The 22653-nt window shown below is 37.6% G+C and overlaps 2 protein-coding genes and 2 long non-coding RNA genes across 4 annotated transcripts in view; 3 read left to right on the top strand and 1 right to left on the bottom strand.

Moving 5' to 3' along the window:
- Positions 1–2145: 2145 nt before the first annotated feature.
- LOC149092014 (uncharacterized) lies at positions 2146–2666 on the top strand. Its single transcript, XR_016196562.1, has 2 exons — positions 2146–2407; positions 2542–2666. It is a non-coding gene; the product is annotated as an uncharacterized LOC149092014 (long non-coding RNA).
- Positions 2667–5463: 2797 nt separating this feature from the next.
- LOC149092013 (uncharacterized) lies at positions 5464–5920 on the bottom strand. Its single transcript, XR_016196413.1, has 2 exons — positions 5796–5920; positions 5464–5764 (listed from the first exon to the last, which is right to left on the bottom strand). It is a non-coding gene; the product is annotated as an uncharacterized LOC149092013 (long non-coding RNA).
- A 4342-nt stretch (positions 5921–10262) lies between these two features.
- On the top strand, positions 10263–13556 carry Cox10 (Cytochrome c oxidase assembly factor 10). Its single transcript, XM_089257967.1, has 4 exons — positions 10263–10471; positions 10531–10741; positions 10796–11482; positions 13218–13556. The coding sequence occupies exons 1-4, from the start codon at positions 10382–10384 to the stop codon at positions 13457–13459; spliced, it is 1230 nt and encodes a 409-aa protein (XP_089114093.1). The 5' UTR covers positions 10263–10381; the 3' UTR covers positions 13460–13556.
- A 7836-nt stretch (positions 13557–21392) lies between these two features.
- Positions 21393–22653, top strand: part of LOC149092009 (uncharacterized) — a 38915-nt gene continuing 37654 nt past the window's right edge. The window contains exon 1 of the mRNA XM_089257617.1: positions 21393–21610. Coding sequence (XP_089113743.1) covers positions 21433–21610 — 178 coding nt within the window. The 5' untranslated portion in view covers positions 21393–21432. The remainder of the gene's footprint in view (positions 21611–22653) is intronic.

Here is a 22653-nt window from a genome sequence, read left to right as displayed (position 1 = left end):
TATCAATTTTTCGATTGTTCTCGATAAAAATGTTATCGGGGGAGTTATCGAAAAAATAAAGCAAACTCGTACTGCGTATGGTATACACGAGTATACACACAAAATTTCAGCTCTCTAGCTTTTATATCTTCATACGGACAGACGGACGGACGGACAGACGGACAGGGCTATATCAACTCAGCTCGTCGTGCTTATCAAGAATATATATACTTTATGGGGTCTGCGATGATTCCTTCTGCCTGTTACATACTTTTTCACAAAAAACATTATACCCTGGTTTCCCATTTTTAGTGGGTTCAGGGTATAACAAGTAAGAAAGCTCTAGTCGAGACTGCTCGACTACGAGATCCCCTGAACCCTATAAGCAACTGATATTTCAATAATAATTAGCACGCACACACGCATACAAACAAACACATGCACACACATACACATAAAAAAAACACACGCGCACACACACACTCACATATACAGGCGATTGCGCTTGGGCTGCGCTGCAGTGTTGGCAATATAATGAGAACTTATTTGTTTAATAATTTAATTTCTAGACGTACAATCGTAATGAAAATTTCAGAACGTAATCATAATGTTAAAATGTATGTGTATACCGAAGCACAAGTCTCTAGTATCTGATATACGACTTTTACAAAGATGAGGGTGAGGGGGTGGATTTAGGGGTGGGCGGTAAATTTTAACAAAAATCGAAATTGTATAAAGTTCATCTTAATATACATTTTAAACTTGAAAGATGTAGGAGATATAATTATTTTAGTTATCTTCGATAAGGTTTTTTATCGATAAAAAAGTATCGAAATGATAGTGAATTAGTGATAAACTCGATATGCGCGTGATATATACGGACATTTTAAAAAAAGTCTCTAGCTCTTATATCTTCTGAAATCAACGCGTTCAAACATACGGACAGACGGACGGACGGACAGACAGACGGACAGGGCTAAATCGACTCAGCTCGTCGCCCTGATCAAGAATATATTTACTTTGTGGGGTCTGCCACGCCTCCTTCGGCCTGTTACATACATTTTAACAAAACCATTATACCCTGATTTCCCATTTTCAATGGGTTCAGGGTATAAAAACAAAGGGAGTTTAAAAGAACAAAACAGCCGTTACAGAGCGTAACGAAAAGACACTGAGTTATTTGCACAGCACGATGACCGAAATCGAGAGAGCAAGTATGCTCACACTCACACTAACTAACGTGTAAAGAGTAAAGAGTAAAGACAGAAAATAGCAAAGTGCAAAATAAATTTAAATACGATGCTGCACCAAACTTCAACAAATTAAAAAGCAATTTTAAAAGAGACACAGCAAACCACGGATCAAACCTTGCACAGGAAATATTAAATTGACTTGAATATGGAGAAAAAAGGTGAAATTAACACCAAAGTGAGAAGCTTTCACATTTACATACAAAAAACTTGCTAAAATGTAATAAAAATATGACCAGATTTAAGACAAAGCATACCAAATGGCTGTTGTCCAAAATGGCTATAACAGTAAGCTCATTGCTGTCTTCAAATCCAAAGCCGTCAACATCAAGACCCGTTAAATATGTTGACGGCGGGCCTCGTCAGAAGAGAAAATTGGCAACCGATTTGACTGTAAATCAAGGGCATAACACATCTCTCCTTGTGCATGCCGCCGCCGTTTCGACCGAAAAATCGAGTGAGAAAGATAGCCCTTGTGTTAAAAAATACACTTCTTACTCAGAGTGACCCCAATAAGGCTAGAAAAAATATTTTTACTCAGAAAAATTACTCGGTTTCAATAACGGAGGATGAAGCTTTATCATATATGGTTGAAAATTCATTGACTAAAAGCACTGGTTAGTGCTAAAAGTCAATACAACAACTTTCGTGAGCTCAGCATTTCCCGATCTTGCGAACTTTTTCCTGCTTACAACATTTTTAAATGTAAAATACTTATGGTATAGTATTATTAATTACCGTACAAATATCAATAAGAGAAAACCTATTTCATATGGGCGGCTACAGAAGGCGTGGTCAGATCGGTCTGAAATTTAGATATATTTTTATGTGCATCGACACTATCATATGTACCAAATTTCAAGAACCTAGCATTAAAACTTTAATTTTCATCGAAAAATCAGCTCGCTGGCCCACAGTGCATTGGTCCAATGGAAGTTGTTTGCCAGCATTGTGGCGCATTGAAGTTTGCTGGTGAAACACCCGGTTTGTGCTGCCTTAGTGGTAAAGTGACATTGCCATTAGTGGTCCCGCCACCAGAGCCATTGCGTTCCCTGCTTTATGGCGACACACTAGAATCACGACATTTTCTAGCGAAGACTCAAAAATACAATGCCTGTTTCCAAATGACTTCATTTAGGGCGGAAATTATTGGAGACGGATATAATCCGACATTTAAGGTAATTTTCGTTAAGAATTATATTTTCTATGATTGTAAAAAAAAAAAAATAAAAAAATTGGAATAATGTAGTTTGTTAGATTTCTGTAAAAAGTGTTTGTAAATCTAACTATAACTATGGCTTTGAATTTAAAGATTCAAGGCCAGATTTGCCATCGCATTGGATCATTGCAACCTATTGAAGATGCACAGCACAAATTCTTGAAAATATGCTTCATGGGCAATATGGAAGAACTACTTGACCGGCGTCAAGGAATCAACACAGCTATGTAAGAGCAATTCTCCTAGAAATAATGGATAGGGCAATGCAACGTGTGCCGGGCCAGATAGTAAAATCTAAATTGAATTAGTGAAACTTGAATTGTGAACTACTGTAAATATTTTTGTTGTGAGCGCGAGCACGGGAGTGCGCTCTCTGTTCGCGTATAGATGCGCTTTCACTGTGCGAGCTGCGCTGTGCCAACACTTGCGTTCTTATTCCAAGAGACCGCAAGTTGCTTTTATAATCTGGACCATTTCGAAAAATCTGCCTAGTAGGTCCTATCAATAAGTATTTGCTCGGCTCTTCACTTTTAGGCTAGGGCTACCACTATATATACGAAAGCACAATCATTTCGCTTCATGCTCTCGACCGAGATGGTCAAATGTTACAAAAAAGATGCCTCTATGCTCAATTTTTTTTCTTGCTCGCTCTCTCCTCTCTGCTCTGTCAAAAATGTGTACTATTTGTGTAATATTTGCGTTTTCGTTATTATTTGTGGGAAGGGTATGAAAGCGTTGGTGCTCATAATGAAAATGTTTTCGCGACAAGCGTACACACGCAAACTTCAGACCCTAGATACATGTATGAACATCTGTATGGCTGTGTGCGAAGCTCTGGTTGGTTGTAGTAATTTCAGAGCCCCGAATTATCATTTGGTAGATCTTTTGAGCTGCTCACACTTGCATACATAGTCAATTGTGTGTACGCAGCGACCACGATGCTCACATTATGGAGTTATCATTGTAGAAGCAATTGTCTACCAATTGCAACGAACCTTCGGTTTATCCTGGGTCAAAGCTGGGCAGCCGACTGTGAGTTCGTCCTAACAAATTTGTTTGTTGAAGCCCCTGCAATAACATTTAGACACTTGTGATTTGGTTTTTGAATGTAAAGTATATTTTCTCGAATGAGTTTATAAATTCACCCTCATATGCAAATGTATATAGCTATATATATATATATATATATATATAAATTATATACATTATATATATATATATATATATATAAGTTAAGACTATCGACAATCTAAGGAGGCTGGAGAGTCCAGTCAGACATTCAAGGAGAGAACCTGATCAGTAGACCTGATTTGGTTCAGTTTATATTCGGACTAGACACAATTCAGACCTATTGTTCCAAATTATATAAAATATATTATTTCATTGAACACCAAGTTGTTATATATTCACAAGAACCCAACACAGCGTCCCCAATCACTAGTACTCGAGTGTGGGTGCGCTTAACTGGCGCCCGAGCAGGGACCCACATTCTTCACGAAAAAAAAGAAAATGGTGACGTGTCAATAACAAAATATAAAAATAACTTATAAAAAAACAAGTACAAATAAATTGTTTCAAATCTAAAAGCTGGATTGGACAATTGTTGGCAAAATTAAGAAGTACTTCTGTGATTTGCAAAGTAATGGGGTGAAACACCTTGCCATAACATTATAATACAATAAATAACATAATTTCTAGCAAGCACTAGACAATTCTATAAACATAAAGAAGTCGTGGCAAAATGGTGGTATTGACAATACCTAGGTTCAAATCCTTGCCGAGACGATCCTTAAAACGAAATACAAGAAATTTGCAGGCTAAATGGTGGTAAAGATTGATTCTCGTATCGAGGTTCAAATCCTTCCGTAAGACAAATGTCATAAAAAATAAACGTTACAATTTCCACCTGTGTTGAATGATGGGTTTCCGTATAAATTAAAAGGAGTTAAGTTTAAAGCACTAACTATATAATAAAATTAAAAGGCGGTTGTCTGGAAATCTCAACAAACAAGGCATAAATATGCAAATATAAAAACATGAAATATTTAAATAAATGCAAATGCAATAAATGTAAGAGAGAAGCCAGATGATGAGACCATGCCATATAAAGATAACATACTTAGAAATTGATAATTCAAATAATTCTACAACAGACAAAACAATAACACACGTAGTAATACAATTGGTAATTCGATTAAATAATTTTAAAGAAATAATATTCATGTCAACAATTTAAAAAAAATGTGTTAAAAAAAATTGTGTTTACAACGCTGTTAGAGCATTACTAACGTTTTATCTCCACAGCAAGGAATTCTGCGAGACGATTAATATCATTTTCTTATCTCCACTGGAAACGGTAAATAGCAGTAACTTGGAAACAATGAAAAAACTGATTTAATGTAGAAAAATTAAATCGAAAAATTAAATTGATAACATAGTAGGCCTTGCATCGAGTCGAATAGTACGTAAGTTTTCCGACATTAAAATTATTTAGTTCACTTTTGCACCGAGCTCAGGCCGTAAGTAAAAAAATTTTTTTAAAAATTTACAAAAAAATAAAAAAAAACCTAAAAAGAAATCTTACTAAAAAAGGTAATAATAATAATAATAAAAATTATATAAATAAATAGAATAAAAAATACCAGGTAACGGGCAGTATGGAAAATATAAATGAAACATTGCAAGAGTTAAGCGCGGCAATAACGGTGTTAGCCGATCAATTTTCAAATCTAAAAGAAGAATTGAAGCAATTGAATAATAAGGTGGATCAATTGGAAAATAAGGATAATGAGTCTTTATTAATAGAAGAACAACAAACCTGAGCCATTTTTATGAGACTTAGAGAAGCAAAACTTCAAGTTAATCTGGAAAAGACACAGTTCTTATGCTCGCAAGTAGAATTCCTTGGATATATTGTATCTGCTGACGGTATAAGACCAAATGAGAAAAAGGTGGAGGCTGTCAAGGAGATGAGGGCCCCTTCAAATATTGAATTGAAGAGGTTTTTGGGTATGACTTCCTATTATCGAAAATTTATTCGAGACTATGCAAAAATTGCAAAGCCACTAACGAATTTGACACGGGGAGAACATTCAAAGGTAAAAGCATCGCAGTCTAAAAATATACCGATTACAATTGACGAAGATGCATTGAGGGCATTTAATAACCTTAAGAATCTTCTGTCATCAACTGAGGTGCTGGATTTTCCTGACATTGGTAAACCGTTTAAGCTTACAACGGATGCTTCTAATTACGCTATTGGGGCAGTTCTTTCCCAGAATGATAGCGGCATGGACAGGCCTATCGATTTCATATCCTGTTCATTGAATAAAACTGAGGGAGGCTACGCGACAAATGAAAAAAAGATGCTTGCAATTATTTGGGCATTGGATAATTTACGATCTTATCTGTATGGAGCAAAATTAATTAGGGTATACACAGACCATCAACCGTTAACTTTCGCTTGTGGAAACAGAAATTATAATGCCAAGCTGAAACGTTGGAAATCGAGAATTGAGGTGTGAACTTTTTTATAAGCCGGGAAAATCAAATGTAGTCGCCGATGTTCTGTCGAGAATTCCATTACAAATTAATACACTGATCAATGATTCACCCTCCACAGTATACAGTGCTTTACAAAATGCTTCAAATTTAATACCTTATGTGGAAGTGCCAATCAATGTTTTCCGAAATCAATTAATATTCGATAAACATATAATCAGTAATAAGTACGAGACTCCACAAATCGGATATAGTCGACATAAAATTCCAATAACAAAGGATGTCATAAGTAGTATTTCAAGCGCACTGAGAAACTATATGAAGCCAACAGTTATAAATGGAATTAAGATTCCCGAAGAATTCATAGAGCATCTCCAATCGTGTTATTTAGAATTATTCAGTTGTTATAAAATACGAGTGACACAACGCTTAATAATTGATGTTGTTGATGAGGAGCAAATATTAAAAATAATTGAAACGGAGCACACCGTTGTGCAAAAGAAGTTAAAATACAGATTTTGGAAAAATATTATTTGATCAAAATGAGTTATCGAATCAAATCGTGGATATCATCCTGTGAAATTTGTAAAACACAAAAATGATAGACATCCAAACAAACCATTTCTACAATCAACACCAGTACCAACATATCCGTGTGAAATAATACATGTGGATATCTTCACATTACAGGGAGAGAAATTCATGAGTTGTATCGATAAATTTTCGAAATTTGCGAAACTGTTTCATATACAAACTAAGTCTGTGGAAGATGTGCTAAGTAAGTTGTCTGAAGTGCTTCATTACTTCACAGTTCCCAGAATGATAGTTACAGATAATGAAAAGGCACTTCAGACTCCTATTGTTTTGAATTATTTGGCTTCTCTTGATATTCAGGTGTATAATAAAAAGTGAGGTCAATGGACAAATTGAGCGATTTCATTCAACCTTTTTGGAAATATTTAGATGCTTAAAGCAACAAAATTCAAATTACTCATTTAAGGAATTAGTAAATATTTCTGTAGATCGATACAATAACAGTGTACATTCTGTTACAAAACAAAAACCAGCAGATATATTCTTCAACAGAACTTCAAGGATAAATCATCAAGGATTGACAAATTTTACACAATTGGTACATGATGATATAAGAGGTTTAATTAAATACAGGCAGAAACAATCAAATAATTGGAAAAATAAAAAGAGAACTACACCAATACAATATAATGAAGGAGATGAAGTATATGTAAGAAACAATCAAATTAAGACGAAGGACAAAACAAGATTTACAAAAGATAAAGTAAAGGAAAATCGCAATGTGACAATCAAAACAAATACTGGGAAAATTTTTCATAAGTCACACTTAAGAAAATAAAAAAAAGAAGAAGAAGAAGGAAAATACTGATTTATTTAATAATCACTTCACAGCACCCACAGCATTTTACATGTGTATATCCTTCCTAGTTGGAATATTCGTGGATATCACAGCACCCACAGCATTTAACATGTGTATATCCTTCCTAGTTGGAATATTCGTGGATATCCAAGATGCCAATGGTATGTCTCCTAGTTTCGAATATTCATGGTAACGGGGAGATTCCAGAATTGTGATCCTAGACTTCGTAACTATCATTGGCTTGAGGATTGATCTGCGGGGCACAAATATTTAGACGGGGACTACAAAACTATAGAGGGTATGATTGGCTGGAGGATTGATCTGCGGGACGCATTTCTAGTTGGTAATAAGGCTTTGGCAATGGCATCGTTCGTTTTTAAAATACGCTCAATCATAAAATAGAACTTATTCCATCTGGTGGGTGTTTCCTGCAACAAAGTATACGACGAACCTTCTTGAGCTAACTTAAATTTTTCATTCGCATTCGTGTTTTTTTTTTTTAATCGAACTATTGATTTGCACTTGGTAAATAAACTTTGTAGTATTAAATCATCAACTTTTAAAACATCTTGTTCCACCAGGTTTATAGTATGTGCAAATCATTGCAGATTGCGGATTTGTAATATCTCACATGCTTTAAGCATGGAGCTGGCATTGTCTGTAACAATGCATACCCTTTTATTGAGAATGTTCCATCCAATAAATATTTCTCGCAATGCATCTGCAATATTTCCACAGTGATTAGTTGTGGCACTGACCAAACAACACATAGACTAGATATTTAGTACAAAGTTTTTCAACACCGAAAAATCTGCCTCCTAAGGCCTATCGATTTCGTATTTGTTCGGCTCTTCACTTTTAGGTCCAAGCTACGAAAATACACGGGTTCAAAATCATTCCGCTTCATGCGCTCGACCGAGACGGTCAAATGTTGAATAAAAGATGCCTCTGTGATCGATTTTTTTGGTTGCTCTCTCGCTCTCTCTACTTTCTGCTCTCTCAAATATGTACATATATGTATGTATGCATGAGAACACAAGCAGCAGCTCACAAAAATTGAATCGGTCGAGCGCATGAAGAAGAATGATTGTGCTCTCATAAATTTTCGTGGTCCGACCCCTAAAAGTGATGAGCCGAGCAAATACGAAGTTGACTGGGAGATTACTCTCGAAAATAAGTGTGCAAAACACTTTACACTACGTGTCCGGTCTATGTGCTCTCTGGTTAGTGCAGTTACTATACTACACACATATGTACATATATATACATATGTATGTGTATGAGTTACTCGCCGGTCACTGTGCCACAAAGCGTTTGTATGTACATATGTATATATTTTAAATTCACGCTTATGCCAATTCTTTTTAGAAGTTTTTTTTTATTGGCATGCATCTGTATATGTATGTAAATATATAAACAGGTACAAAGGATCGAAAATCGCATCCCATTTGTATACTGAGCTTAATAAGGTACTAAACTTTTTTTTTTTAATTCCTTCTGATAGCCAACCCACGATCATTAAAATTAAATCCAGGTGCTTAAATATAAGCGCGAGTTACCCGCGAGTAACTATACTACACACATACACATACAGAGCGAGAGAGAGGGACTGAGAGAGAGAGAGTAGAAAAAATGGCTCACAGCTGTGCTTCATAAGGAATCGGGACCATTTCGATTGAGCGCTCATAGCGCACTGTTTTTGACTTGCAGCATTTTCACTGCTTGAACCTCCAGCGACCGAGCCGAGCAAATACGAAGTATAGTGGTACCTCAACTTAACAGTGTTCTACATGTCTAGTCTATGTGTTGTCTGGTCAGTGGCTATACGGTTTCCGCTCGTGGCATAAACCATACTTGACCTTAAACAAAAAGTAGAAGAAAATATTGGACTATTGCAAGCATTGGGGCTTAATGTGAAAGCAGTTGTTTGCAATCAGGGATCCAATAATAGAGCAGTTTTTAATAGATGGGGTATTGATATAAATAATTCTACCTTTAATGTTAATGGTGAAGAAATTTTTGCGATATTTGATGCACCGCATCTAGTGAAATCTCTTCGAAATATTCTTTTAAAGAATAATATTTTAACACCTGATGGCACAGTTTTATGGAGTACAATTAGAAAATTATACGAAACTGAGACGAAAAATTTAACTCGTTTATGTCCGAAATAAAGCTTAAAACATGTCAGTCCGAATTGTTATGTGCTATTTGATAGCAATACGTATAGATGTGCTCTTAGGGAGAAAAATAATGTTCACGAGTACCTTCAGGAAATGTGTGATTATTTCCAAAATCTGCATTATCCACACAAAGTGTATTGCATTGATGGGATGATTAACACAAACTCATCGGTAATTGCTTTGGCAGAATATATTTGGAGTGACAACAATGATCTTTTCTTTGTTGCCACATTGAAATTGAACCAAGACCCATTACAGAATTTATTTTATTTAATTAGAAGTCGGGGAGCAACAAATACCAATCCCACCATTTTTGAATTTAACTCTATTATGTCCAAAATGTTATCTATGAAAATGTTGACATTAACTTCGGTATCTGAAAATCGTATTCCAGATGAAGATTTGAAAGTACTTTTGAAATGGGACGCTATAGAGTTCATACTAGATCTACAAGTGCTGCGCTTACCTTAAATCAGACACAAATATTTCTAAAACACATTCTAATACTTAAACAGTGTGTTTTGAGCATTGCCTTTTTGAAGGAAGCGATCAATTTTTGTATAACATATGTATATAGTAATATCTTTATTATTATTAAGCTTTTCACCCTCAAATTAAAGAAAGCGCTAAAAAGTATTTAAGTGATGTAAAACCCAAAAATATTGACAACACTATCGATAACCATCGACTTATTTGACATCGATATATTGATAGATCGATGGTGTCCGTAATTCGATAATTTCGATAGTGACACCTCTACTTTCAAGTACCTTTACATTACTTATCTCTATTTTTTAATAAAACTATTTTAATTGAACATGGTTCGGAATTGCGTTTAGTGTAAATCAAGCACATCATGTACAGGATTTTTCGCACACTTAAGAATGTAAGGACGTTCGAGTGCTTATCAATGCAAATACTGCCAATGGAAAACAACTTGATTCGGGTAAGATACAAATACATTAGTTATGCAATGTGCATCTGCCTAACAATATATATTTTTAGTTTTCAACCATAGCAACCACAGTAAAATCATCAGTCAATGCAAAGCTTCATATGATAAAAGACGTGCCATTATCTGACCAGCTAAATCATTCTCGCATATGTAATGAACAAGAAAAAAATAAATTTAAAGCGGCTTGGGTTCCAAGCCCATATCCAAATATGGGCAGCATTTCAAATAAATATAAGAAACTTTCGAAGTTTCGTCTGACATGTAAGTAGACCAAAAACTTGTAGATAAAAATTTATGATTAGCTCTCTTTAACAGCGTTAGTGGTAATAACAACAATGGGTGGATATGCTATGGCACCTGCAAGCTTTGATGCAACCTCATTTATTATGTGCACATTAGGAACTGGTTTGGTCTCAGCAGCGGCGAACGCAATTAATCAATATCATGAAGTTCCATTTGATTCTCAAATGTCGAGAACAAAAAACCGTGTCCTGGTGACGGGTCAAATAACCCCACTTAATGCCCTCGGTTTCGCAGTAATGTCAGCGACAACAGGATTATGTTTATTATATTTTGGAGTTAATGGGCTTACAGCTGCATTGGGTGCTGGAAATCTCTTTCTCTACACATCTATCTATACTCCAATGAAGCGAATTAGTATTGCTAACACATGGATAGGCTCAATCGTTGGGGCAATCCCTCCACTGATGGGATGGTCAGGTTGCACAGGAACTCTCGACACAGGCGCTATTATACTTGCAGGAGTTCTGTACGCTTGGCAGTTTCCCCATTTCAATGCTCTTTCCTGGAACCTACGTCCGGATTATTCACGAGCCGGTTATCGTATGATGGCTGTCATCGATCCAGCTTTATGCCGTCGTACTGCATTGCGATATGCTTTAGTTATATGTGGTATGAGTTTGGTAGCTCCATTTTTTAACGTTACTAATTATTGGTTTGCGTTGGAATCATTGCCATTAAACATATACTTTTGTTATCTTGGTAAGTAAATCTCTTAATGCTATCATCCTTACCGCTATTCTAACTAAGTAAAATTTCTGTAGTCAAGACTTCATGTAGACGAAATTCGGAACACTCTTATTATAAACTCATTCACGAAAGTGAATTGAGTATATTGGTCTTGTGCGCCCGTCTGTCCGTATGAACGAAATTTATTTCCGAGCAAATGAAGCTAGTGACTTGAAATTTAGAACATAAAGCTAGAACATTGAAACTTTGTTCATGAGCTAATATTATGATTCTATAAAGATTAATGAATAAATTATATGACTACGTCTACTGGGGGTGGGGCAAATCGGACCTGAAGATATAGTGATTTTTCAAATTGTGGTTAAGAGCTTGAAATTTAGGTAGTTGAGTTAGTAACCTCCTCTATCGATGACCCAAAAATGACAGTAGTTTTCTACAGTATTAGAGCTAAACTTAGGTACTAAATTGCTGGTGCGATGTGAATGAGTAATCGGCAGTTGGAACGCCCGACCAAAACGTTCTTACTTGATTTTATTATCCTGAACAAAATGATAATGGAATATCGGGGTGGCTTTTTTATTGTAACAGGCAAAAGGAGGCGTGGCAGACCTCATAAAGTATATATACTCTTGATCAGGGCGACAAGTTCAAATAACCATGACCGTCCGTTTTGCCTTAAAATTTTGCATGCATGCGCGTGAATACCATAAGCAAAACGAGCTTATCATATTTTCTCATAGCTCATTCCATTTCTTTGTCATTAAAAATAATCGGAACATTGATTTCGTGACTTTCAGTGTAGATTTACTATTGTGAATTTACATTTTATGAATTCGAAGATTTTTTATAAAACCCATTAAAAATAAGAAATCAGGGTATAATGGTTTTGTGTAAAAGTATGTAACGGGCAGAAAGAATCATCGCAGACCCCATAAAGTACATATATTCTTGAGCAGCACGACGAGCTGAGTCGATATAACCCTGTCCGTCTGTCCGTCCGTCTGTATGAGTGCGTCGATCTCAGAGGATACAAAAGCTAGGGAGCTGAAATTTTGTGTGCATACTCGTGTATACCATACGCAGTACGAGTTTGCTTTATTTTTTCTTTAAATCATCCTTTAACCTTTTTATCGAGAAATAATCCAAAAATTGATTTTTTTTTTTTCAAATCTCATTTGAACACTTTGAGATTTACTGTGTATATACATATGTTGAATACAAACATTTTGTAATTTACAGATTTGGGATACCACGCCCCCTTTGCCCCCAATTTGTAAAAAACGCATTTCAAATACTAGAGACTTGTGCTTTGGAATTAAGATTGTACGTTTAGAAATAAAATTGTTCAACAAACGAATTCTCATAATATTGCCCACATTGCAGCGTAGCCCAGTCGCTGCTTACTGCGCAGTTAGCAGAGCGCGTTTTTATACGTGCGTGCGTTTGCATGTGTATGTATTTATATATACATATGTGCATAAAAGAAGTACAGAATGATTTGCATCTCAGATTGGAGGATTCAGGGTATCTCCTAGTCGAGCAGTCTCGACTAGAGCCTTCTTACTTGTTAAATATAAAGATTTCGGATACCACGCTACTTTTCCCCAAATAGAGTGCTTTGGCGAATACGCGTTGTCATCACGTTCTAAGAGTTTCATTCAGTTAATCTTACTTCAAGAGAATTTATTTAACAAAGAAGATTTCATAATATTGACCACTTTTAATGTAAAAATTGTCTTTTTTGCAGCTTATAAATTTTATCAGAAATCTGATAGCGGAAGTTCTCGGAGGTTATTTCGATTTTCGTTGATTCATCTACCAGCTCTTATGCTCTTGTTCCTGGCGAATAAAAAAAAATGGTATTTTAATAATACTAAGGACGATAAGATTGTGTACAATGAGGACACTTATGTACCCCTTATTCCCAAAACACCATCAAGTACACTTAAAAGCGTAATACCACTTCAGGTTACGGGTAGTAGAAGTTGATCTAGAAGCGAACTTATTGTTATTATAGTATAATATTGCAATCCCTTACGAAGTAAGTAGAATGTCTGTATATAAATTTAAAATAAAATGTTTCAAACCGCTATCAAAAGATATTAATTAATTTGTATCCTTTATGGCCCTGTGAGTTGTTGATCGTCATGTCGAAAGCAAAACGAATTGGGATTTGAATTTATTTCAACTCAAAGGGCATATCTGTTGGGATCATCAGAATCCTTTGAATAAGAACTTCCTTATCTTCCTTTGAGTTTCGACTCGTGAATCAGATTGCTCATCATTTGTATTATCACCAAACGCGTTCCATTGCACAGTTTTGGTCGGTTTAAATTTCTAATTTAAATTAATTTTCTAGCCAACCTTTAGTTGTAAATTGTGCGTTGGTAAACCGGACACATCCAAGAAGTTCTAAAATTCAGTTGGATAATTAATGGCTACGAATGAATACAGAGTACCTACGAATTTATTTTGAATTATAAAATTGAGGTCATGTGCATCTATATTTTTAGCCGCTGAAATTGCTTGTGGTTAGCAATGATATCCGGAAATAATTTGTTGATGAGCAATTAAGTCAAACCGCTCGATTTGTTAACAGGAACACGACCATTACCGATATTCAGCAATTGCTTCGACAAATCATCCGCAGATAGATCGTTCAACAATGCAACTCTCACATTTACAGACAGTTGAAGTTTGGTTAAATATCGCCACAGATTTGATGCTTTGAGGCAAGCGTTTATTTCGTCTGCAGCAGTAGATCTTGGAATTAGTGTTTATTATAAATCGCCAGATAATATAATTATTGAACCACCAAACATCTCGAGTAATGTTCGGTCTTGTGCCCAAATTATAATTTTTGATGCTACTAAAACTAAGACCATTGCGGAGGGTTTTGATATTTAATGGCTATTTTAACGCGGAGTGATGCCGTACGGCATCCGTCTCACAATGTGGCTGGTATGTCTTCCCAGTTCCACCTGGGGCATTAAAAAAAATAAGCAACCAATTCCATCATCAATTGGATAAATCAGTGTATCATAGACTTCCCTCTGTTTAGAATTCAACAGTGGTACATTCGTTTGAACTGATTGGATTAGTTCATGTGGATCATATTCACGTTCACTTTCTAATTCTCTATTAAATGCGTGATTCATTGCGCGATCTGGGGCTGGTATTCCTAACCTAACTATAAAACTACCGCATATGAGGAAACACATCTTCGATCAAGAGAAAGGTCTGGTTATGCATCTCCTGATTTGCCTCAAGATCGGGATTTCTTGAGCTGACACGAATTCGATATAAAATGTTAGTTCTATGAACGCACGGTTAAATGTCCATCATTACTTTCTGATTTTGATCAAAAAAAATTTGACGAAATTAATTAACTGTTAAGTTAATTTCAAGTATTCGTAATTTTTTCAATATTTTTAAGATATATTCTATATAGACTAGACATGTAGTACAAAGTTTTTCAACACCGAAAAATCTGCCTCCTAGGGCCCATCAATTTCGTATTTGCTCGGCTCTTCACTTTTAGGTTCGGACTACGAAAGCACAATCATTCCGCTTCATGCGCTCGACCGAGATGGTCAAATAATGAATAAAAGATTTTTCTGTGCTCGATTTTTATACCCTGAACCCATTGAAAATGGGAAATCAGGGTATAATGTTTTTGTGAAAAAGTATGTAACATACCCCATAATGTATATATATTCTTGATCAGCACGTCGAGCTGAGCCGATATAGCCCTGTCAGTCTGTCCGTCCGTCTGTCCGTATGAACGCCGAGATCTCAGAAGATATAAGAGCTAAAGAGCTGAAATTTTGTGTGCATACTCGTGTATACCATACGCAGTACGAGTTTTCTTTATTTTTTCGATAACTCATCCGATAACTTTTTATCGAGAATAATCGAAAAATTGATTTTGTTTTTTGTGTATATACAAATGATGAATACAAAACAAAACAGATTTTGGATACCACGCCCCCTTCGCCCCCAATTCGCAAAATTCGTATTTCAAGTACTAGAGACTTGTGCTTTGGAATATACACACATTTTGACATTACGCCCTGAAAATTTCATTAAGATTGTATGTTTACAAAAGAAGTTATTCACCAATTAAAGTTAGCAGAGCGCGGGCGCGTGAGGGTGGGTGCATATGTATGTATGTGGGCGTGCACAAAAGAAGTGCAGAATGATAAGAATATCAGCTTGGAGGGTTCAGGGTATCTCCTAGTCGAGCAGTCTCGACTTGTTGTTCTTGCTATATGTATGTATGCAAAAAATTTAAATTTTTGTGAGCTGCTGCTTGTGCTCACATGCATACATACATATATGTACATATATGAGAGAGCAGAGAGCAGAGAGTGCGAGAGCAAGAACAAAAATTGAGCACAGACAAATCTTTCATTCAACATTTGACCATCTCGGTCGAGCGCATGAAGCGGAATTATGCTTTCGTATATTTTCGTAGTCCGAACCTAAAAGTAAAGAGCCGAGCAAATATATGTACTAGCTGGCCCGGCATTGCCCTATCGATTATTTCTAGGTAAAAAATTATTGAAAGCTATGTTGTTCTGGTTGGGATACACTCTGATTAATTTATTATGAACAGTCAGGTTCGCCTGAAGCTGTGCCGTAGACTGACTGACTACATTTGTTTATTCACTTCTATACTAATGTATATATAATATGAGAGCAGGACCGAAAACTGTCACTGTTATCAAGCCTACTGAGTATCATTGAAAATTTGAATCTTTAAGGAAAAAACCGCCGTTCGGACACCTCGCAGGGCACCAACGGTACTTCGGCCAATGGGAGGCTGGCAAGCAATTTGGCGGAAAAGTGGCGTCACCCAGATCACGCCACTTTACCGTTCTTATGGGCATGAGTGGCAGAAAGGCCCCACTCCAGAGCCGAACAGGCTCCGTTACCACCCGAAGCAGGGCCTCTGGCTGGGCTATAAAAGGCCTCCGGCGGCTCCATGTGAGGGGTTGAGAGTTAGAAGAAAAGTGAAAAACAAGAGTGATTATTGATATTATTAGAGTGACAAGACTGCCGAAGGGAAACTAGTACGGGAAAGTCAACGCGAGTGACAAACAGGACTTCAAAGGACTCCAAGGACATCGTGGGAACAGCAAGGGCATCCAGTGGGAATCCTTGCGACGAATAAAGAGGCAACCAGGATCGTCAGCGACACCAACAAGGATGCAGACCAGCAGCTGAAGCGAGGCCTGCATAGCTGAGTAAGTTCACGTAGCCGTGCGTAAGAGAAGTGGAGTGAGTGAAACAAGCTAGTGTTTGCTGAGAATGAGTGGAATAGTAGGAGATATCTGTATAGCCGAGCGAACTGCCGGAGTTATAGATCCAGATCCTGGCGTTTTCCGAATCGCTCAATTGAAACTAGCGTGTCTAATCACAACGCTCTCCCAGCCGGATTGCGCTGAATCAGCATTCAGCAGGCGTACCGTGCAACAGCGAATCAGCATATAAGTTATACTTAAGTGAAGTGTAAAATTTATACAAGATCTTCAAGAAAGTTACTGTACGTTTCTAAATCATAACTCACAAGTGACAAATTAATATCGCAGGGGCTTCAACAAATAAATTTGTTGGCGGGATAAGCCGAAGGTTCATTACAACTGAGAGAGAGTTCTCAGTGAAAGCTATCAGAGTTATCAGTTATCAGTGTTTACTTTTTTGCTCTGCAATTATTCTTGTTGTCTTAGTCAAATATCTTATTAAATTTCACGTAACTGCGTTTTGGTTGAATATTGCATATATTTATATTTTCCTGTGCAAGGTTTAATCCATTGTTCACTGTGTTCTTTATAATTTGCTTTATTTAATTTGTGAAGTTTTGTGTGCAGCGTCGGTTCATTAGGTTCATTATTTGCATTTTTGCTTTTGTATTTCTATTTGTTGGCGCTCTCCCCAGTTCACTCTTGCTATGTTTGTTAGTGAGGGTGTGTGCATAATAGCTCTCACTATCTACTGTTTGTTATATTTGCCTCTCTCGAATCTTTGAGTTTCGTGCTGTGCAAGTATACTCTCTCGCTGTGGACTTTCGATCTGCTCTGTAACGACTGTTTTTGTTGTGAGTCGCTCTCTCAACATATATTTTCGTTGCGCTCTGTAGCGGCTGTTTGTTGTTGGACTCGCTCTCAACATTTTTATACCTCACTTTGTTTTTACATTTCTGTTTACATTCAGTAGTTTGTGATCGTATCCCAATTGCCAATATGAGTTGCTGCAAAAAAACTTGCAGTTTCAGGCAGGCAGTTGATTCTGCACAAGCGACTAGATTATGTCCTCTACTAAAGCTGGTAGTGGAGGTATACGCTGGTCTTGTCCGGGTTGGAGCTTGGAAAAACAGATAAACTTTTCTAAAATGTATAGTGCTGTGAGGGCTCAATTTTTAAAACTGAAGAAAATTTCTATGCAGTTGACAAGCCACATGGCTGCTGCTGAAGAAATATTAAATCAGTATGGCTTTGAAAGGCCTCTCTCTCAATGGAGACTCCTTTGTTGTCGGTAACTCCTTCTGTAATAATACCGTCACCTAATTCGCGTGCTCCTCCCTCACCTTGTGCTTCCGTTTTGTCGTCGGCTCCTAACTCACTAGATCCTCATTCACCTGGCCCCAAATCTGGTTCTTCTATTGTTGCTTCTATGAATCTCAAGCCCTGTCCCAAATTTGGATATTACTTCTTTCGTTGCTCAAACAAATAGTGACAATAAGTCAGCCACTCCAGGCATCACCTTATCTGTTGTCTCTCCTCGAAAGCAAGTATTTTTATCAAGGCTTTCATCCGATTCTACATGTGAGACAGTATCTGTTTTTATTTCTAGCAAGGTTTCAGCCAATGTTTTTATATCGAAGTTTAGTTTCGCTACTCCGCGAGAAATTGTTTCATTTAACATAAATGTGCCTGTGGAATATTTTACAACAATATGTGATCCTCATGTAGTTGTGCATGAATTCAAACCTCAGAATCGTAACACATCGTTTCCTTGAATCAACCTTCTGTGCCATCAACATCGAAAAAAAACTGAATAGTTTACAATCTTCTGGTTGTGTAATAAATAATATTTAAAATAGTGAGATCCTGTCAAATAATTTCATTATTTATAGACTTGACCGTGCTTTGCGTAGACGGGGTGGGGTGTTAATTGCTGTTAAATCCAGTACCCACTCCGAAGTGTTTATCTTTTCGTCCTTTCAGGATGCAGAGATTATAGGGGCTAAATTAACCCTCCCATTGTGCTCCTTATTTATCAAATGCTCTTACATGCCTCCCTCGTCCGATGTTTAACATATAACTTGTATTAAAGAAACATGAGAATGTAAATGATAGAGACTTGTGTTGGGTGATTTTAATATTCCCAATACTTCTTGGTCATCAACTTGTAATGAAAATTACTTTATTCCGACAATTGATCACTATCTTTTTGATGAATTGTTTAACCTGTCTATGTTTCAGATGAACTCTTTTTTAAACCATCTAAATCGCACTCTAGATCTTGTGTTTGTTAATCATGATTCGCTCATTAAAGTCGCGAGGTCAACTCCTTTCTGCTTACCAGAGGATTTACATCACCCCACTTTAGAGGTTTTATTAGCTGTTGATGATCATCTCAATTATACTTCTTTGCCTTCTAAACCGAGTCGTTGATATCGCAAATGCGATTTTGTTTTGCTTAATGAATTAATTAATTCAACAGACTGGTCTATTCTATATGAGTCGAATGATATTAATTTAGCAGCATCCTTTTTTTATTCTACCTTAAACTCAATTCTGGATGTTTGTGTCCCTCTCTACCGTATTTCGCCAGTTTCAAATAAGCCATATTGGTTTACCAAGACTCTTTTACTCTTCTGTTGATCTCTACAACAACTCATATCCATATTCACTTTCTGAATATGGGTCTATAAATACTCCTAAAGTTACTGCAGCCTCTCTGGCTGCAGCCTTTAGGACGTTGAAATCATCTTTCTCTCCTGGTGCCGATAATATTCCTAGTTGTGTGATTAAAGAGCGGAGTGTTTCTCTTCCGTTACTAAAATTCTTTAACTTGTCCTTGGATACTTCTGGGTTCCCTTCAATTTGGAAATAATCTTTCATTGATTGAATAACGCACTAAAATTCTTGTAGTCCGCATAATTGCCATCAAATTTAGGTAACGTAAGTCTGAGCAGCTTGGCCGACGATAAAAAGGTGGGCCCAGATACCGCAGCGAATGTTGATTCGTGCATATTCTCCGTGAGCTGGTCGGACATTCCTTTTCAATTTGAGTCTGCAATACCATTGCTTGCTTAAAATAAGCTTCCAAAATTTCCAAGCGACATTTTAATTCAGCTTGAATTGGTGCGGATTTCCCTTCTCTTAGATTGGGATCGACAACATTACGGATGCGGCTAATATTGCGGCGAGCATTCGCGTGTTGTGTTTTAAGGCTCTCCAAGGACATTATTCGATCAACAACAACTTTATGGGTTTATTTAAATAAACGATGATCAAATTCACTACCAGAGTTAAACCCAAATTGCACAAAATATTTATTAGCGCGAAGAAAAATGCAAGTGACAAATTTCAGTCAACTGAGCTCTTAATGTCGCGTGATGAATATAAGAGCGACGAATAATGCAAGAGACAAATTCCACTCAACTGAGCTTGCAGAAATTGGGCGATGACTTTCACTCAATAATATCATATAATATCAAGTGAGAAGAGTAATTCCAAGGCAATTTACAATGCAATTGCGTATGTATATGTGTATGTAAGTGTGTTTGTAATTAACCGCACTTATGTATTTCGAATTCGACGAATATGATTTATCCAAACGTTTGACGAATATGATGGTAAGCGCACTGCCAATAACTTGCTGCTGCGATTGCGGGGGGATCGTAGGGTCACAGAGCGACAGCGAAGTCAACCAAAGTGAATGACCGGTGCGAACAGCAAAACAAGCGAATGTATGCACAACTATAAACTTGTATGCTGAAACATTCCCTCTTATTTACAGATGTATGTATGCAGAATATGTCTGTACATAAGCCAAATTATAACTCTAAGTGCGTGCACGGAACTTTGAACAACAGGGCCCCACGTTGGGCGCCAAAATGTAAGATCAGAAGCGTTTTTCTGTCTAAAATGAGTTTCAGAGTATGGGGGTGCTGTTCTAACTAAACAAATGAGCCGTATATAAAATTCAGCGCATCGTAGGGAGCAACGTTTAACCGTAGCGTTCTTGATATAGACTAAAGTACAAACGTATGAGCAAGCGCAGCTTGCTTAGAGCTAAGCGAATTAATGCAAGTAATGAGTTTTTAGAATGCAAGAGAAGCAAGTACTTAGGGTGAACCCAAATTTAAAAATTTAGGTCTAAAATTCAAGCTAAACAATAAAGATGAGTGAATTTGGCCCAACAACCTTAATGCATATCAACATTGTTGTGTGGCAAACGAGCTGGACTTAAATTGCTCAAAGTGTTGATTATAATATCATTAATATATTGTTGATTATAAAATTAGCAATATTTCCTTACGACGCATCCATACAGTCAAAGATCTTGGTGTTTCCTTTGATTGTAAACTAAATTTTAATCTTCATATTTCTACCATCATTGATGAAGCCAAAAGTGTGCTTGGCTTTATTAAACGCTGGTCTAAGGAATTTAAAGATCCTTTTACCACCAAGCGCTTATTTACTTCGCTTGTGCGTCCTATCTTAGAGTATTGCTCGGTTGTATGGTCTCCGCAGCATAAACTGCATCAGGATCGTATCGAATCGGTCCAAGAACTTTGCCTTAAGAGACCTTCGATGGGTAATTTACGATTACCGTCTTATCATAGTAGGCTCTAGCTTATTGATCTTCCATCGCTAACCAATCGCAGAACAACTTTAGGAATAGTTTTTCTGCATAAATTGATTAGTGGTGATATTGATTCGTCCTCTATGTTCGGTCGTCTAAATTTTTCGGTTCCGTCCCGAACAACTAGACACTATCGTCCGCTTCATTTACCTGTGTGCACTAGGGATTATTCTTTGCACAGTGCATTTCACGTTCTTAGGGTTAATTTAAATAAATATTATCATGTTTTTTCCTTAGAGCTCTCTCTTCCTAAAATAAAAAGTTTGCTTTTAGCTCATCTTAGGGAAATCAAACACTTTCCTTTTATAGCTTCAGTAGTTTCACTGACCATATTTGGCTGTGAGACGTGGGCATAGCTGGCCGGACGAGGTGCTGAGTTATGGTGACGAGTTCGGAGTGAGGTTGTCAGGTACACTGGACGTTATGCGGAGGCAGTTTGGCGAGTGGGTTGAGAGGAATGAAAGTAGCATTCCTTACTCACTGAGGATCGCCGAGCTGGGCCGACTGCATGGACGCCGTGCCTCACTGAGGGATGAGGCAACGACCGCCTTAGTAGATGACGACTTGACGACTCCACGAGTACAGCAGCGCGTTACAGGACGCGCGACAGGGTGAGATGAGAGCCACATCCACCCCGCAACTTGAAATAAGGCCACGAGGACTTGGCAGTACATCCAAAGAATATCCAAAGGTGGTCAAACAAGTGCGAGAGTGGTGCCGTTGGAGTTCTTGGAGCAGGTGGAGTGGTCGGCGGACACATATGGCCTGGATCTGGACATGATCCCGAGGGCCATGCCAGAGTTTCTAAAAGGCATGGCCTCAAAGTGCTACGTGGCCAACAACCGACACTGGACGGCGTGGGCGACGTTTGTGCGCAGCTTCCAGGAGTTTTTCATGCCCAGAGGAGAAGCTGGAGAACGACGTCAAACGCCGAAGGCAGATGGTAGATGAGGGCTTCAAGGTCTACATGGTGGAGATGTAGACTCTCATGCGGCCTCTGCGCTATGGAGCAGACCATGAGATGAAGCTCATCCACAATAACAGTCTGCCGGATCTGCGTGCCTACTCCCGCCCGTATCAATTCCATAATCTGGTGGAATTGATGCACCTGGTAGACGAGTTCGAGGAGCTGGAGAAGGACCGCGAGAGGTTGCGGCAGCAGCCACGGCCTGGTCGGGCACGATTTATGGCCATGGACGACGCTGGAGGCGCATGGACGATGAGGCGAAGCCGTCGCCTGCGCCAAGGGCAGGCGCAGCCGGAGCAAGGACACATATTCCAAATCCAGGCAGGGTATGCCGAAT

The sequence above is a fragment of the Drosophila navojoa genome, chromosome 3 (assembly GCF_054131105.1).
Source record: "Drosophila navojoa isolate 15081-1374.11 chromosome 3, UAZ_NAV_1.0, whole genome shotgun sequence".
NCBI lineage: Eukaryota > Metazoa > Arthropoda > Insecta > Diptera > Drosophilidae > Drosophila > Drosophila navojoa.
This window is presented reverse-complemented; position numbering and strand designations above follow the sequence as displayed.